This window comes from Aquarana catesbeiana, linkage group LG09 (genome assembly GCF_042186555.1).
Source record: "Aquarana catesbeiana isolate 2022-GZ linkage group LG09, ASM4218655v1, whole genome shotgun sequence".
Classification (NCBI taxonomy): Eukaryota; Metazoa; Chordata; class Amphibia; order Anura; family Ranidae; genus Aquarana; species Aquarana catesbeiana.
The window spans coordinates 268,718,277-268,735,180 of NC_133332.1; the positions used below are offsets into that span (position 1 = coordinate 268,718,277).

The 16,904-nt window shown below is 44.0% G+C and overlaps 1 protein-coding gene across 4 annotated transcripts in view; it reads left to right on the plus strand.

Annotated features, from left to right (window-relative positions):
* Positions 1-16,904, plus strand: part of SRPK3 (SRSF protein kinase 3) — a 261,895-nt gene that overhangs the window by 167,684 nt on the left and 77,307 nt on the right. For 3 of the 4 annotated variants that reach the window (XM_073600334.1, XM_073600332.1, XM_073600336.1), the window contains exon 10: positions 5,790-6,000. The exons of the other annotated variant lie outside the window; for it this stretch is intronic. In XM_073600334.1, the coding sequence (XP_073456435.1) occupies positions 5,790-6,000 (211 nt within the window). The remainder of the gene's footprint in view (positions 1-5,789; positions 6,001-16,904) is intronic. 4 annotated transcript variants of the gene reach the window in all.

A 16,904-nucleotide genomic window follows, 5' to 3' on the forward strand; every position in this document is an offset into this window, starting at 1 on the left:
TTTTCTCAGATGCCCACCTAACAAATTGTCCCTTGGATCCTGTTCCCTCACAACTACTACGGTCACCCTCTTCTTCTATCCTATGCTCCCTCACTCACATCTTCAATCTCTCCCTCTCTAGTGGCACCTTCCCCTCCCCTCTAAAACTTGCACAGATCACTCCCATACTTAAAAAGCCCTCACTGGACCCTACCAACCTGAACAACTTAAGACCCATCTCATTGTTCCCATTCGTCTCTAAACTTTTAGAACACTTAGTCTACAACCGTCTTAGCTCCTACCTCAGTGAAAATAACCTTGACCCCTTACAGTCTGGCTTTCACTCGCAGCACTCCACGGAAACTGCCTTACTAAAACTTACTAACGATTTAATAACTGCTAAAACCAACAGCCAGTACTCCATACTCCTACTACTTGACCTCTCTGCTGCCTTTGATACTGTTGACCACCCGTTCCTTCTCAATAAACTACAATTTCCCTTAGCCTCCGAGATTCTGCTCTATCCTGGTTCTCTGCCTATTTATCACAGCGCTCCTTCAGTGTCACCTACAACTCTGTCTCCTCCTCTCCATTGCCCCTTACTGTGGGGGTCCCCCAAGGCTCTGTTCTTGGACCCCTTCTCTTCTCTATCTACACCTCCTCCCTTGGTCACTTGATAATTGCCCTTGGCTTCCAATACCAATTATACGCTGATAACACCCAAATCTATCTGTCTACTCCTCACCTCACTCCTTCAGTCTCCTCTCGCATTACTAACTTACTAACTGACATATCAGCATGGATATCACACCACTTCCTTAAACTAAATCTCTCTAAAACTGCTATTAATATTCCCCCCAGCCCATGCCCCTCTCCATGACTTTTCCATCAAAATCAACAATGCAACCATCAGTCCCTCCCCTCATGGCAGGGTACTAGGTGTAATCCTAGACTCTGACTTGTCATTTCAGCCTCATATCCAATCGTTATCAAAAGTTTGTAGAATTCACCTCTGTAACATCTCTAAAATTCGCCCCTTTTTAACAAATGAAACCACCAAGCTCCTCATTCACTCCCTTGTTATCTTTCGCCTTGACTATTACAACTCCCTTCTCATTGGCCTGCCTCTCCATAGGCTATCCCCTCTTCAGTCTATCACGAATGCTGATGCCAGACTTATACACCTTACCAACCGTTCGTGTCTGCAAACCCTCTCCTCCAGTCCCTACAACTGGCTCCCAATCACCCAGTGAATTCAATTCAAAATATTAACCACAACATACAAAGCCATTCACAATTCTGCCCCGAGCTACATCACCAATCTTGTCTCCAAATATCACCCAAATCGTCCTCTCCGCTCTTCTCAAGACCTCCTGCTCTCAAGCTCTCTCATCTCCTCCTCCCATGCTCGTCTCCAGGATTTCTCCAGAGCCTCTCCCATCCTCTGGAACTCGCTACCTCAACATGTCCGGCTATCCACTACCCTTGCTACCTTCAGGCGATCCCTGAAAACTCATCTCTTCAGGAAAGCCTATCACATCTCCAACTAATCTCCTACCACTTCCAACAGCTCATTCCCCACTGTTACAACCATTCGTACCACCTGCCCCACCCTATTGGATTGTAAGCTCTTCTAAGCAGGGCCCTCTTAATCCTCTTGTATTTTATTGTATTATAACTGTATTGTCTCCCTTTTATATTGTAAAGCACTGTGTAAACTGTTGGCGCTATGTAAATCCTGTATAATAATAATAATAATAATAATAATAATCTCATAAAGCAGGGATGGTGTTGCAATGGAGGTGAAATCGATCCTAAATTTTATAAAAAAGAATCCACTAACCTTCCATATTATAAATTCTAATTGTTTGGGTTATCATCTGGGTGAACTAGTAGTTACACAAACACTCGACTGCTGTGGCAACACCACCCCATAGTGATGGAGGTGGCGTTGCAGTGAGGGTGAATTTGGCCATAATTCACCTCCATTGCAACACCACTGCTGCACTTTGGGGTGGTATTGCAAAAGCAGCTAGGTGTTTGACTAGTTCACCAAGATGATAACTCTTAATCTGATATGGGGAAAGCGAACACGCCAAACGCCCGAACAGCCAAAGTTTATTCTGAACCTAGGTATCAGTTCATCCCTACTTACCTGCCTTTATTTTTTCTCTGGTGCCCACTTTGGGCATAGTCCTTCAGGTGGATCTTGAGCTGCACTTAGTCTCCAGTTCTTTTGTTCACTCTAGGCTTGCTTTTGATTGTTTATTGTTTCCTACCCTTCAGTTGGACTGATTTTGGACAGGTTAAAGACTTTCCGTGTCCAGATTGAAGCTCTTTGCACATGTCTGGACAAAGAGCATAGATGCTTGGACCATAGCCACCATCTCGGTGGGCGATAGATGAAAATTCTGGAGAAAACCTCCTGCCAAACAGTTTCCGTTAACTAAGTTTCAAGCCTCTGAAGAGAAGCATAAAATTCTATTCCAGTCCATATTACAGGAGCGTGCAGCTGTAGAAGTGCAAGAATCCCAGAGGGGGATTTTTTTTTGCCACTGTTTCGAGTATAGAAGAAGATGGGAGATCTTTGTCCAGTGTTAGAGTTGAAAGGGTTAAAGAGGCACATAGACGTGGATTAATTCAAACTTAAATCCGTGCAGTCGATTCTACTATCAGTCAGTCTAGGAGTATGGATGCTTTGCATAGTCTATATTCCTTTTTTGACTTTCCATAGACTAATAATTTTCAAGTCTTCAACAGCACTGTTAACTGTGGATTTACTGTCTCAAGGTTGTTTTCTGCATCCAGCTCCCGAAAGGTTACAACTGATGGCTTGTAAGTCGAAAGAAGGAGACTCCTAGACCACGGACGTTCCAATGTAGTAGCTATTACCTTTTACACAGTCCAGAAAATCAATTACAAACAAAACTTATCATAAGATTTGGTGCAAATTTGTATATTTTGCACAAAGTCCTGGAATTCATTGTCACCAAAGCCTGTCCAGGTCCTGCAGTTTTTGCGACTCGGCTTCGACAAAGGCTTATGTTCTATCACTCTTAAAGTGTAAATTTCAGCCTTATCAGCTCTGATTGGGGATAGGTGGGACCTAAATCTGTTGGTAGTCCAATACCTAAAGGCTTGTTTGAAGATAAGACCTGCAATAAAACAATCCTTTCCTAAGTGGGATCTGTCTGCGGTCCTTAAATTCTGGAAAAATCACCCTTCTTTCCTACTGAGTCATCTACCTTATGGAATCTGTCATTGAAGTTGTCCTTTCTGGTAGCCATAACCTCTGCCAAAAAAGCTTCGGAGTTGCAAGCATTTGTCTGTACAGAGCCTCATTTAATCTTCTACCTAGTTAGAGTTGTTGTCAGGGCATCTTAGCAGTTTATTCCAAAAATATCATCCACCTTTCACCAAAAGGTTATCTTGCCTTTAAATCCTACATGGAGGTCAATTATTTTTTTAGGAAGGTTGAAAAGGTGTTCGTGTTTCAGCAAGGCATAAGGAGAAAACAGTCAGCATCAACACGCACTATATTCCTGATTTGCCAAAAAAGATGGCTTCTTGCAATATCTTCCTATGCCGAAGATCCTAAAGACACACTCAACAAGGACGATGGCCAGCGTATTGTCGAGTTTCTCCTGGGACAGTCTGTAAGGCAGCAACATGGTTGTCTCAAAGCACCTTCATCTCACATTACAGGGTGAATCCAGCTAAGTTAACAACAGTGGAGTTTGGAACAGCTGTAGTTCAGCATTGTTCTTTGGTTTCTATGCAATAAATATATTGTCTGCACCTTCCCATTCTGTGAGTTATTTCCCATGGCATGCTGCCATGATGTGCCAGGAATATGGACAATTGTAGACTCACCCTTCTGCAATTTTCCTTTGTGGTGCATCTTAATGGCATCATACAACACCCACCGATGGTGATAGTAACTAAGAATGTCATTCTTGTATGTACACCTTAAACTTATAGTTATTCAGTCCTATCAGGTTGCGGGGCAAAACCACAACCCAGTGAATGCTACCATGAAGATGCACCAGGAAAGGAAAAATTATGTAAAGGGCCGTTTACAATTTTCTGTTATTTACAGTTCACTGAGGGACACAAGTCCCACCCCTCTGTGTTTATGATCATGCTACTGGTACTGCTTGCTGATTGTAGGAGGGGTTGCCATGGGCCCTACAAATTTTTGTTTGCCAGCATCAAATTCTTTGGTTGGCAGCAGTATAAGCCAAATGCAAAAGCCTCCTTTTGTCCCTCAATTGACAAGGACATAACTTTAGAATGAGTACAATTTGAATCCTTTTTTTGTTATTCTCATTGTACTACACTGGCTTAAGGTTATTTATTTATTTTTATTTATTTCAGGTACTTATATAGCGCAGTCAATTTACGCAGCGCTTTACATATACATTATACATTCACATCAGTCCCTACACCCTCAAGGAGCTTACAATCTAAGGTCCCTAACTCACATTCATACATACTAGGGCCAATTTAGACAGGTTATGTTGCATATCGCTATTATTTGTCATATAAGTCGACCCAAAAATGAGCACTTTGTTTTAAGTGGACAAATGTGTTCATTCACGAGCTCTTTCCACATTTTAGGACTCCAGGGAGAAAACAAGGAAAGACTTCACACATCAATGTGAACATGAAATTTGTTGGTATAACATACCCCATGCTAAAATATATGGAGACAGAAAACATAAATATATTGGCTATCGTAAAGCCAAACAAGGATTGCATGCATGTAAGAGGAAGGTAGAGGTGGTTGCCCATTAACTTCAGATGGTGGTTTTACATGCCGTCTCAAGTCATTCAGCAATAGCATGCAATCCCAATCTTAAGCAGCATAGCCAGCAGACTATTAGCATGCATTAAAAAGGGAATTTACTCAAGAGATAATTCTACCACTTCACAAAACTTTGGTTCTGTCTAATCTTGAATATACAACCCAGTTCTAGTCACTAGTCCTCAGGAGGAATGTGCTGAAACTGCAGAGAGTCCAGAAAAGGGCAACAAACCCAATGGGGGCTGGAAGATCTTAGTTGTGAGGAACATCTACACACATTAAACTCAGTGTCCCTGGAGAAGAAACGATTGAGAGGAGACATGATCACAATGTACAAATATCTAAATGGTGATTCTCGCATAGGGAGAAATCTGTTCAGTCTCATGTCGCTGAAGAAGACACATGATGATTTAATGAAGTTGGATGAGAAGGGGTTTATTCTTAGATTGTGTAGGGTTTTATTTTTACAACTGTAGATCGGTAAAGATGTAGAACACCCTTCTACAATCTGTGGTGGGAGTTGTCAATAATTTAAAATAAATTCAACCTTTATTCAACCTTACCAACCATGTAACTCCTAGGTCATCTAACTGATAAAAATAACTTTTTATAAAAATGCACACTTGGGTTTCTTGGATGGGCTTTTTATGCATAGGAAGGGAAGAGATCAAAAAGACATCCCAAGAACCAGCTTATTTAGTGAAGAAAATGGTAGCGATAGCATGGGAATCAAACCTATAGATTCTTTGCTAGAAAGGTTGGCTAGAAAATGGCTGGAAAAGTTGTATGGTTTTGCCTTTATTTGCCCAATCAATGGAAGAGCGTCTTATGTTTGTGAACATTCTTAGAAAGAGCTAGTAGGTTGTCACATTTTCCCAGGTTTAAAAAAAATCACAATCCGTTTGTGTATAGATCTATTTTAAAGAAATCACATATATTTTGTTCTTCTGAAAAATATGACATTGCTGATATGTCTGTTATTTTCCATGAACCATCCCCTTAGAATGGAAAGGTATCTAAAAACAAGAAGAAAAAAATTAAACGGCAACAAAAGCGCCAGCAAAAATTGCTAGAAGAGCGACTGAGAGATATTCACAACATGGAGGAACTAGTATCTAGTAACAGCTGTTTCCTAGACGATTGTTACCTGAGGCACAATGATCAGGCCTGCAATTGCCACCAGGGAAGCCATGAAAATGTTGACAAGATGGAGAGTGAGTATCTGGTGTCTATTATTATACAGTATATTAGTAAATTATGGGTTTATGACCTAACATTACCAAAATACTATGAATAGAAATTAAAGTGTTACTAAACCCAGAACCCTGCATTCACTATTTCTGGTCTCCCACAGAACATGGAAATATAATAGTTTTAGTAAATATAAAGGGCTAAATACCCTTTTTCATCAGCAGTTAGAGCAGTCTTGTGACTTCTATCAGTGTCTGGTTAAAGTTTGTAGGAGGAGTTTTCATTCTGCTCTGACAGTCCTATTAGGCTGCAGGACCCCGACCCTCTGTCTGGACAGTGCTGATGGCCCTGTGCTGATCACATGCATCCTCCCAAGAAAAAAAAACTCTCTAGCAATACACACCAAACAGGGCATATGTAGCTTGTCCCCCAGCCTCCTTTCTATCAGCAGATAGATTGGGGACTGTGGAAGGAGGGGAGGAACAGAGAAGACAGGATTAAACAGCCACAATGCATTACACAATGCAGAAGATTAACCCCTTAGGTTCCACAAGCAGCATAAACAGACCTATTTGACTGTTGTGGGTTTAGTAACACCTTAAGTTTGCTAAAGCACTGGGTATCACAAACAATTGCTGTTTTTCATAAATACTGCTCTCACATTTTTATATCCTTTTTTGCATCTCAGTGATGCTTATCTCTTCAGCCTTTTTCAGTCACTTTCTGGCTACATGCACATGCTTCAGCCATAGATGGACTTTTTACGTTTTTACAATGATGCCTAACAATGTGTGTGTCAGAGTGATAATGCAACAGCATAATTTGGAGACAGTTGTCACCCCATAACAATAAGTGCCGGTGTTCTGCCATATAGTGTCCTCGTATCAGATAGTGTCCGCCTCGTACTGCGCAGGCGCAGCGCCTGCGCAGTACGGAGGAGCAGGAGATGCCGAAAATGCCCGAAGTTGATCAGCTGACCATCAGCTGTACACGGCGCTCGGGCACCTGTTAGCGATGGCAGTGTAAGAGGGCCCCTCGTGGGCTCGCTTCGCTCGCCACGCTTCGGGCACGGCCTCGCTGCGCTCGGCAAATATTTATTCTAACTCTATGTCCACTTGGATAGTAGGGAATGATCCTGGACATAGGGTAAGAATAAATGCGCAGGCGCCGTGTACAGCTGACGATCAGCTGTTGAACTTCGGAGACTTTCGGCGTCTCTTTTGTCCTTCGTACTGCGCCTGCGCAGTACAGGGAGGACACTATATGATAGGGGACTGAATTCGATAAGACACCGGAACTAAAACCTTTATGGCAGGATCACCAGGTATTCTTTTAATGAAAGATTTTAAAATATTAATAACAACTTCTGAAATTATTGAATAAACCCTTGTGAGCAGCTATGGAAATATGTAAATCACAACAACTACAAAATAATATTAGATTGTGAATTGCTCTCACACTCCAGACTCTCATATGTTTGTGCCCCAATAGAATATAAACCGTAAATTGTGCCACGCTTCACTAATATCAATTTAAACTGATGTATGACATTCACTACATTAATATCCAAAAAACTGTGTTCTAAACCCTAAAATCGAAGTGCCATTATATAACATAGATTAAAAAATAAAGTCCCAAGGGTAGGGGCTTGATGATGTCACGATGCTCTAAGGACGATAGAGAGTGTGGTAATTATACCAGTGAGAAGGCTGTATACTGGCGATCTTTTACCTTTTTTGTATGCTACATGCGATTTGTAGTTTGGTGCACTGGAAGCGCCTTAAACAAGTGAGTTTGGAACTTTTTTATTGCAATAAACTATATTATAAGATAAAGCACTGTGTTTGGTGATTTCCCTTTCTATATGTGCAGCTGACTAGAGACATCCAGGGATTGTGCATTAGCTGAAGAAGCATTTGAAATCCACAACCAAGAGGTCTTTTAGTCCACTGAGAGGGATGCAAGACTATATAGACCATACTTGAAGTGGTTCTAAAGGCAGAAGATTTTTTTATCTTTCTTAATGCATCTATGCATTAAGGGAAACTCCATGCCAAAATGTAAAAAAAGATTGGCGTGGGGTCTCCCCCAAAATCTATACCAGACCCTTATCCGAGCATGCAGCCTGCAGGTCAGGAAAGGGAGGGGACGAGCGAGCGCACCCCCCCTCCAGCCCCATACCAGGGGGAAAAAAAGTGTCCTGCGATGTCCATCCATCTTAAATCACACCACCCAATGGACCTGCTTTGACAGCTCTTATATAAGCAAGGGCGGGGCCACCCGCGGACGTAACCAGATGACCCCGCCCCCTCTGATGTCACATGATTGAAGATGAATGGGCATCGCCGGGCTGCATGCTCGGATAAGGGTCTAGTGTGGATTTTGGGGGGACCCCACGCCATTTTTTTTTCAATGTTGGCGTGGAGTTCCCCTTAAAATCTATACCAGACCCAAAGGGCCTGGTATGGATTTGGGGGGGGGGCCCCCACACCGTTTTTTTCTTAATTCTGTCATAGGGTTCCCCTTAACCTCTTCAATTCACTGTATTATGTACTCTGCACTGCACTATATACTCTGCACTGTATTATATATACTACACTAACTGCACTATATATTCTCCACTGTATTATATATACTACACTGACTGTACTTTATACTCTGCAATGTATTATATATATATATATATATATATATATATATATATATATATATATATATTAGGGCTGCGCATCTTCACTGGCCTCACGATTCGATTCGATTACGATTATCAAGTCAACGATTCGATTCGATTCCGCGATGCATCACGATGCATCACGATTACAGCGCAAGTCCGCAGGTGCTCATGGTTTTCATCAAAAAAAATTAAAGTAGTCAGGAGAACTCCATTTTTTTTATTCTATCTGTTCTTAAGAAAAAAAAGAGACAGCAGAGGAGCTCCAGGCTCTCTTCCAAAATACTAAAGGAGATGGTCAGAGCCTGCGGACATGCTACAGGAGATGATCAGAGACTGCAGACAGACATGCTACAGGAGATGATCAGAGACTGCAGACAGACATGCTACAGGAGATGATCAGAGACTGCAGACAGACATGCTACAGGAGATGATCAGAGACTGCAGACAGACATGCTACAGGAGATGATCAGAGACTGCAGACAGACATGCTACAGGAGATGATCAGAGACTGCAGACAGACATGCTACAGGAGATGATCAGAGACTGCAGACAGACATGCTACAGGAGATGATCAGAGACTGCAGACAGACATGCTACAGGAGATGATCAGAGACTGCGGACATGCTACAGGAGATGATCAGAGACTGCGGACATGCTACAGGAGATGATCAGAGACTGCGGACTGGATACAGGAGATGATCAGAGACTGCGGACATGCTACAGGAGAAGATCAGAGACTGCGGACATGCTACAGGAGATGATCAGAGACTGCGGACATGCTACAGGAGATGATCAGAGACTGCGGACATGCTACAGGAGATGGTCAGACACTGGGGACATGGCACAGGAGATGATCAGACACTGCGGACATGGCACAGGAGATGGTCAGACACTGCGGACATGGCACAGGAGATGGTCAGACACTGCGGACATGGCACAGGAGATGGTCAGACACTGCGGACATGGCACAGGAGATGGTCAGACACTGCGGACATGGCAAGGAGATGGTCAGACACTGCGGACATGGCACAGGAGATGGTCAGACACTGCGGACATGGCACAGGAGATGGTCAGACACTGCGGACATGGCACAGGAGATGGTCAGACACTGCGGACATGGCACAGGAGATGGTCAGACACTGCGGACATGGCACAGGAGATGGTCAGACACTGCGGACATGGCACAGGAGATGGTCAGACACTGCGGACATGGCACAGGAGATGGTCAGACACTGCGGACATGGCACAGGAGATGGTCAGACACTGCGGACATGGCACAGGAGATGGTTTAGACACTGGGACATGGCACAGGAGATGGTTTAGACACTGGGACATGGCACAGGAGATGGTCAGACACTGGGACATGGCACAGGAGATGGTCAGACACTGGGGACATGGCACAGGAGATGGTCACAGACTGCGGACAATAATACAGAGTTGTGGTGTGATGAAGGCGCCCCCCCCCCTCTGTACTTACATGCTGCTCTGCCAGTGGCAGCCTGTAATGAGCAGGGCGATCTGCCTGCTCACCATCTCCCCCCGATCTCCATTCATGCGGCCGGTGTTCCGCCGGTTGTCACATCTCATGTCAGTGAATTCTCCCGGTAGAGCGCTCCGTGCATAAAGTTGTTATTAGTGTGTGTATATTCCGGTCATGTGACTCTCAGCCGCGCCTCCCTCCTCTCACGTCTCTCCTGATGTCAGCCCCGCCCGCCTCTCTTCTGACCTGTTAGCTCCAGTCAGTGGGCGGAGCTGACACCAGGAGAGACTGAGAGGAGAGAGGCGCGGCTGAGAATCACATGACCGGAATATACACACACTAAAAACAACTTTATGCACGGAGCTCTCTACCGGGAGGGGGCGGGGCCAGACATCGATTTTTAGGGTCGCATGCATCGATGCCGCATCGGGGACACCCGAATCGCGATGCATCGATGCTGCGATTAATTTCAGCAGCCCTAATATATATATATATATATATATATATTACACTGATGGCACTATATATTCTCCACTGTATTATATATACTACACAAACTGCACTATATACTCTGAACTGTATTATATATACTACACAGACTGCACTATATACTCTGAACTGTATTATATATACTATACGGACTGCACTATATACTCTGCAATGTATTATATATACTACACTGATGGCACTATATACTCTCCACTGTATTATATATAGTACACTGACTGCACTACATACTCTGAACTGTATTATATATTTATGTAACTATAAAACTTTTTCACGGAAGGGAGTTTAACAAGACACGTGACCACTCATTCAAATTAGAAGAAAAGAGGTTTATCCTTAAATTACGTAGAGGGTTCTTTACTGTAAGAGCGGCAAGGATGTGGAATTTCCGGCGGTGGTCTCAGCAGGGAGCATCGATAGTTTAAAAAACTATTAGATAAGCACCTGAACGACCACAGCATACAGGGATATACAATGTAATACTGACATATAATCACACACATAGGTTGGACTTGATGTACTTGTGTCTTTTTTCAACTTCCCCTACTACGTAACTATATACTACACGGCCTGCACTATATACTCTGAACTGTATTATATATACTACACGGACTGCACTATATACTGTGAACTGTATTATATATACTACACGGACTGCACTATATACTCTGAACTGTATTATTGTCAGAAACCATGAATCAGACTGATACAGAAGTACAGTTAAATCACACTTGTTTTATAATAATAAAAAAGGTAAATAGAGTAAACGTAGTCAAAACATAGCCAGAGTTCAGGAATTGGAATGGATAGTCAGACAAGCCAAAACGTCAGGGAGACAGAGAACAGCGTAGTAGAACAGCAAGCAGGATCTGGAGCCAGAAGGAATGTCAGCTAAGCAACACAGGAGAATGTCTTTAGAGATGTGACCAAGGTGAAGGCAGAGATCATCTGGACTGGACGGCTTAAGTAGGCAGGGCTGACGAGCAGGAAATCATCAACAGGTGAGTCACTATGGAGAGATAGGAGCTGGCAATTAGCTGACAGCTGAGCGGCCAGCTCAGAGAAGGAAGGGCTGAGCCCAGCCCTGACATTATCCCCTCCTCAATGACCCCTCCCCCTCGGAGGACCACCAGGCTTGAGGGGAAATTGTCTATGGAAATCACGGAGGAGGACAGGGGCATGTACGTCTGAGGATGAGACCCAAGAGCATTCCTCCGGACCGTACCCTTTCCAATGCACCAGGTACTGTATGCGCCCACATAACCTACGGGAGTCAACAATGGACTGTACTTCATACTCCTCATGGTTCTCAACCTGTACAGGGTGAGGACGAGGCACTGAGGTGGTAAAGCGGTTGCAGACCAAAGGTTTTAATAAGGAGACATGAAATACATTTGAGATATGCATATTAGAAGGAGGGTCTAATGCGTAAGCCAGTGAGTTAATCCTGCGAAGAATACGGAAAGGCCCAATAAACCCAGGTGCGAACTTTAGAGAGGGAACATGAAGTCGAAGGTTGCGAGATGACAGCCAGACCCTGTCCCCAACCTGGTAGGAAGGCGCATGCAGGCGTCTGAGTCAGCATGGAGTCTGTACCTATTATTAGCATGTTGCAAAGCCTCCTGGACTTGTGCCCAAGTGGAACGAAGACCACGGAGATACTCCTCTAACGCAGGAATACTCTGCTGAACAAATGAGTCAGGCAACATGGAAGGTTGGAAACCATAGTTCGCCATAAACGAGGAGAAACAGGAAGCAGAATTCAAGGCACTATTGTGAGCGAACTCTGCCCACGGTAAGAGGTCTGACCAGTTGTTATGATGGTCAGAAATATAGCAACGTAGGAATTGCTCCAAGGACTGATTGGCTTGTTCTGCGACCCCTTTAGACTGCGGGTGATACGCAGAGGAGAAAGCAAGCTGAATTCCCAACTGTGCACAAAAGGCTCGCCCAGAACCGGGACACAAACTGACTACCCCTATCCGAGACAATCACTTTGGGTAGCCCATGTAAGTGAAAGATCTGAGCAAAAATGGAAGCCAGTTCCTTAGAAGTGGGTAACTTCTAAGTGGAATACAATGAGACATTTTCGAGAACCGGTCAACCACCATCAGGATAACTGTGTTGCCCTGGGAGTTGGGTAACTCCACAATGAAATCCATAGACAGGTGGGTCCAGGGCCTCTCTCCATTGGGTATGGATTGTAGGAGGCCCACTGGAAGGTGTCATGGAGTCTTACTCTGAGCACACATGGAACAGGCAGCTACGAATGCGGCTACATCAGCACATAAACTAGGCCACCAGAATTGTTGGGAAATGGCCCAAAAGAGTTGATTCTTCCCAGGGTGGCCAGCAGCCTTGGGAGAATGGTAAATCTGGAGCACGGCAGTGCAGAGACTCTCTGGGACAAAGCAGCGGTCACAAGGTTTCTCAGGAAGAGCATGGACCTGAAAAGCAAGAATTTTGTCACCCAAAGGAGAAAATGAGACTGGTGCGAACCGTAGCCAGAATATGATCAAGAGGAATCACAGGAACTGGAACTGACTCCATCTTGGAAGTGGAGAAAAATTGTTATGACAAAGCGTCAGCCCTTGCATTCTTAGTACCGGCTATAAATGAGACAGACAATGTAATTAAAACTAGACATGAAAAGAGCCCATTGCACCCTTCTGGGAGAGAGGCGTTTAGTTCCAGACAAGAATGTGAGGTTCTTATGGTCAGTAAGAATGACAACCAGGACAGTGGTACCTTTGAGGAGATGTCTCTATTCTTTCAGGGCTAAAATATTCGCTAACAGCTCTCTGTCACCAATCTCGTAATTACACTCCGCAGGTGACAATTTCTTGGAAAAGTAGCCACAAGGATGCATAGCGCTCTCAGAGGTAGGATGTTGAGACAGAAGGGCACCAACTCCAGTCTCAGAAGCATCAACCTCAAGGATAAAAGGTAACGTAAGATCAGGATGTGCCAACACAGGAGCAGAAACAAAGTTACGAATAAACTTCCGATAATAGTTGGCAAAGCCAAGAAACCGCTGCAGAGGACGTAAACCCACGGGTCGGGGCCACTGTAGGGCTGCTGAAAGTTTCTCTGGGTCAATCAAAAAACCAGCAGTGGAAATGACATAACCCAGGAATTTAACCTGTTCACGATGAAATTCACACTTCTCCAATTTACAATAGAGATTGTTCTCTCGTTGTTTCTGAAGCACATGACAGACATCTATGTGGTGGCTCTCCAGAGACTTGGAAAATATGAGGATATTGTCGAGAAAAACCAACACACATAACTGCAACAAATCTCAGAGGACATTGTTAATAAATTCCTGAAAAACTGTCGGGGCGTTACAAAGGCCAAAAGGCATTACGTGGTACTCATAATGGCCTGTCCTGGTATTAAATGCAGTTTTCCACTCGCCCTCCTTAATCCTCACAAGATTATATGCTTCTCTCAAAGAAACCATTCCTCTCTTGAGGAAGTCAAATAACTCCGTAATCAACGGAATCGGATAGGCATTCTTAATCGTGAAACAATTGAGACCCCTATAATCAATACAAGGTCTCAGTTCACCACTCTTCTTCACAAAGAAGAAACCAGCACCAGCAGGAGACAAGGATTTGCGGATGAAACCTTGAGAAAGTGCGTCTGCAGCATACTCCTCCATGGCCTTATCCTCCAAGACTGACAAAGGGTAAACCAGGCCACAAGGGGGTATGGCACCAGGTTGAAGGTCAATTGCGCAATCATATGACCGGTGTGGAGGCAAACTACCGGCTTGACCTTTGTTAAAGACATCGCTAAAATCGCGGTACTCCTTCGGCAGGAAGGAGAGTGAAGAGGTGCACAGGACCTTGGCTACCTTCTGGAAGCATGTCTTACTGCATTGTGGTGACCAGGAGAGAACCTCAGCACGGAGCCAAACAAAAGAGGGGTTGTGCCTCTGTAACCAAGGATAACCAATAACCGGCAAAAAATTAGGTGAGGAAATAACTTGGAATTGGATTATCTCATGGTGAAGAGCCCCTGCGGCCATGGATAGATTTATTAAGATAAAAAATCTTCTGCCTTTAGAACCACTTCAACAGTCTCATGAGTCACATGGGCAGGCTGTAGAGGTCTCCCGTCAAGAACCTCAATGGCAAGTGGAGTGTCACGCAGCTGCAGTGGAATTGAGTGCTTCGATACAAAGGCAGCATCAATGAACAGGCCTGCAGCCCCAGAGTCGATTAGAGCCTGTATCTCGACGGACGACTCAGCCCAAAAAGGGTAAGCGAAACCAGGGGCTTATGCTTCAGGATAACTGGGGATGAAACAACGCCACCTAAGGTCTGTTCGTGACAGGAACTCAAGGTTTGGGCGTTCTCTGCATGGGTAGGACAAGACACAGGCACAATCTCTCCCTCCTCCTAAGGGTTCTCTCATCTGCAGAGAGACGCGTTAAAGAGGAAGTAAACCCTGGCAGGTTTCACACTTCTTCACAGGCGTCTCAATATCAAAGTCCAAATTAGGCCAGTAAACCAACTCCCACGCTCTGCGCTTACACAGCGTGATGTCCAAATGTCTCTGGTGGATTTGTGCCAGTACTTCTGCCTGCTGTGACTTAGGAATGAGAATACGGTCACCCATAAATATGATATCCGTATGAATGTATAGCTCATCTTTCATAGGCCAGAATCCCTGTAGTTCAGGACCAGATTCTTTAGTTTTTCTGGCCAGCCATTGCACATGACACAAGTTAGTTTTTCTAGGACTTTATCCTGTTTGGTTTCTTGTCTTATCTTCTCCAGCCGTACATCCGATATTGGAATGTTCACTAGTACTGTATGTATCTGTTTCTCCAACTCAGGTTCATCCTGTGCTTCATGTCCTTCTGGAAACACCCTAGACAGGGTATCTGCCATTGGAATTTCCTTTTCAGGCTTATACTTCACTGTGAGATCATACTGCTGTAATTTCATAACCATCCGCTGCTGGCGTGGAGGTGTAGAAGCTTGCGATTTCTGTAGGATGTACTCCAATGGCTTGTGGTCCATTTCCACAACTACCGGGCGACCATATATGTACTGGTGAAATTTCTCCCATACATTCACAATGGCCAGCATCTCTTTCTCAATTTGAGCATAATTGGCTTGCGTTGTGGTCAATGCTCGTGAAGCATATGCCATAGGATGTCCTTGTTGAGTCAATACAGCACCTAATCCAAACTGGGATGCATCCACTTGAAGTACGGTGTCACAGTTTACGTCAAAATGTCTCAGTATTGGACCTGGGTGTTTAGTGATCAGTTTTTTCACTTTGTCGAAAGTCTTTTCCATGTTTGCATCCCAACACCAAACAGCATCCTTCTGTAGCAGTGTACGTAGTGGTGCTATCTGTTGAGCAAGGCCCTGAGAGAATTTGGATAGACAGTTGAAAATGCCCAGTAATGTCTCCAGCTCCTTTCTGGAGGTTGGGGCCTTCATGTTAAGAACTGCTGTAATCTTCTTTGGATCAGGCTTCAAGTTAGTAGGTGTCCAAAATATGTAACTTCTTCTACCCCAATTTGAATTTTGTTTCTATTGAGTGTAAGATTCTTCTCACGACACAGATTGAGCAAAGCAGTAAGGTTTTTGTCATGTTCCATTTGATCCTTTCCATAGACCAGCAAATCATCAACTATTACTTCAACACCCTGTAGACATCAATTTGTGTGATTTCTTTTGTAATATTTCCTGTGCAGACTCAGTGCCGAAAAGTACCCTTGTGAAGCGACATCGACCCAAAGGGGAGTAAAAAGTGGTCAAGTAACTGCTGGCTTCATCAAGACGCAATTGCCAGTAACCAGAATGGGCATGTAGTACACTAAATACTGTTGCTCCTACTAGCTTGTGCGCTATATCCTCTATGGTGGGGAGTTTGTAGTGTTCCCTTATTATGACTTTGTTCAAATCACGTGGGTCGATGCATATATGAATTGCACTTGTGTTCTTCTCCACCACAACCATAGAACTGACCTATTCCTATGGTTCTGTGACCTTTTTTTACTACTCCCAGCTTCTCGATCCTAGTGAGTTCTTTTCTGACTTTATTTAGGTATTAGGTATTCTCCTTGGGGCCTGAACAACAGGCTGTGTACCTTCTTTTTACATATGCGGCTTACACCCAGGGGGCACCCCAGACCCTTGAATAGATCACAGTACTCACATTTAATGTCAGCCTCTGTCAGACCTCTGTGCCCACCATCCACAGTCAGTATGATCTTCACAAGTCCAATCTCTTTACTTGTT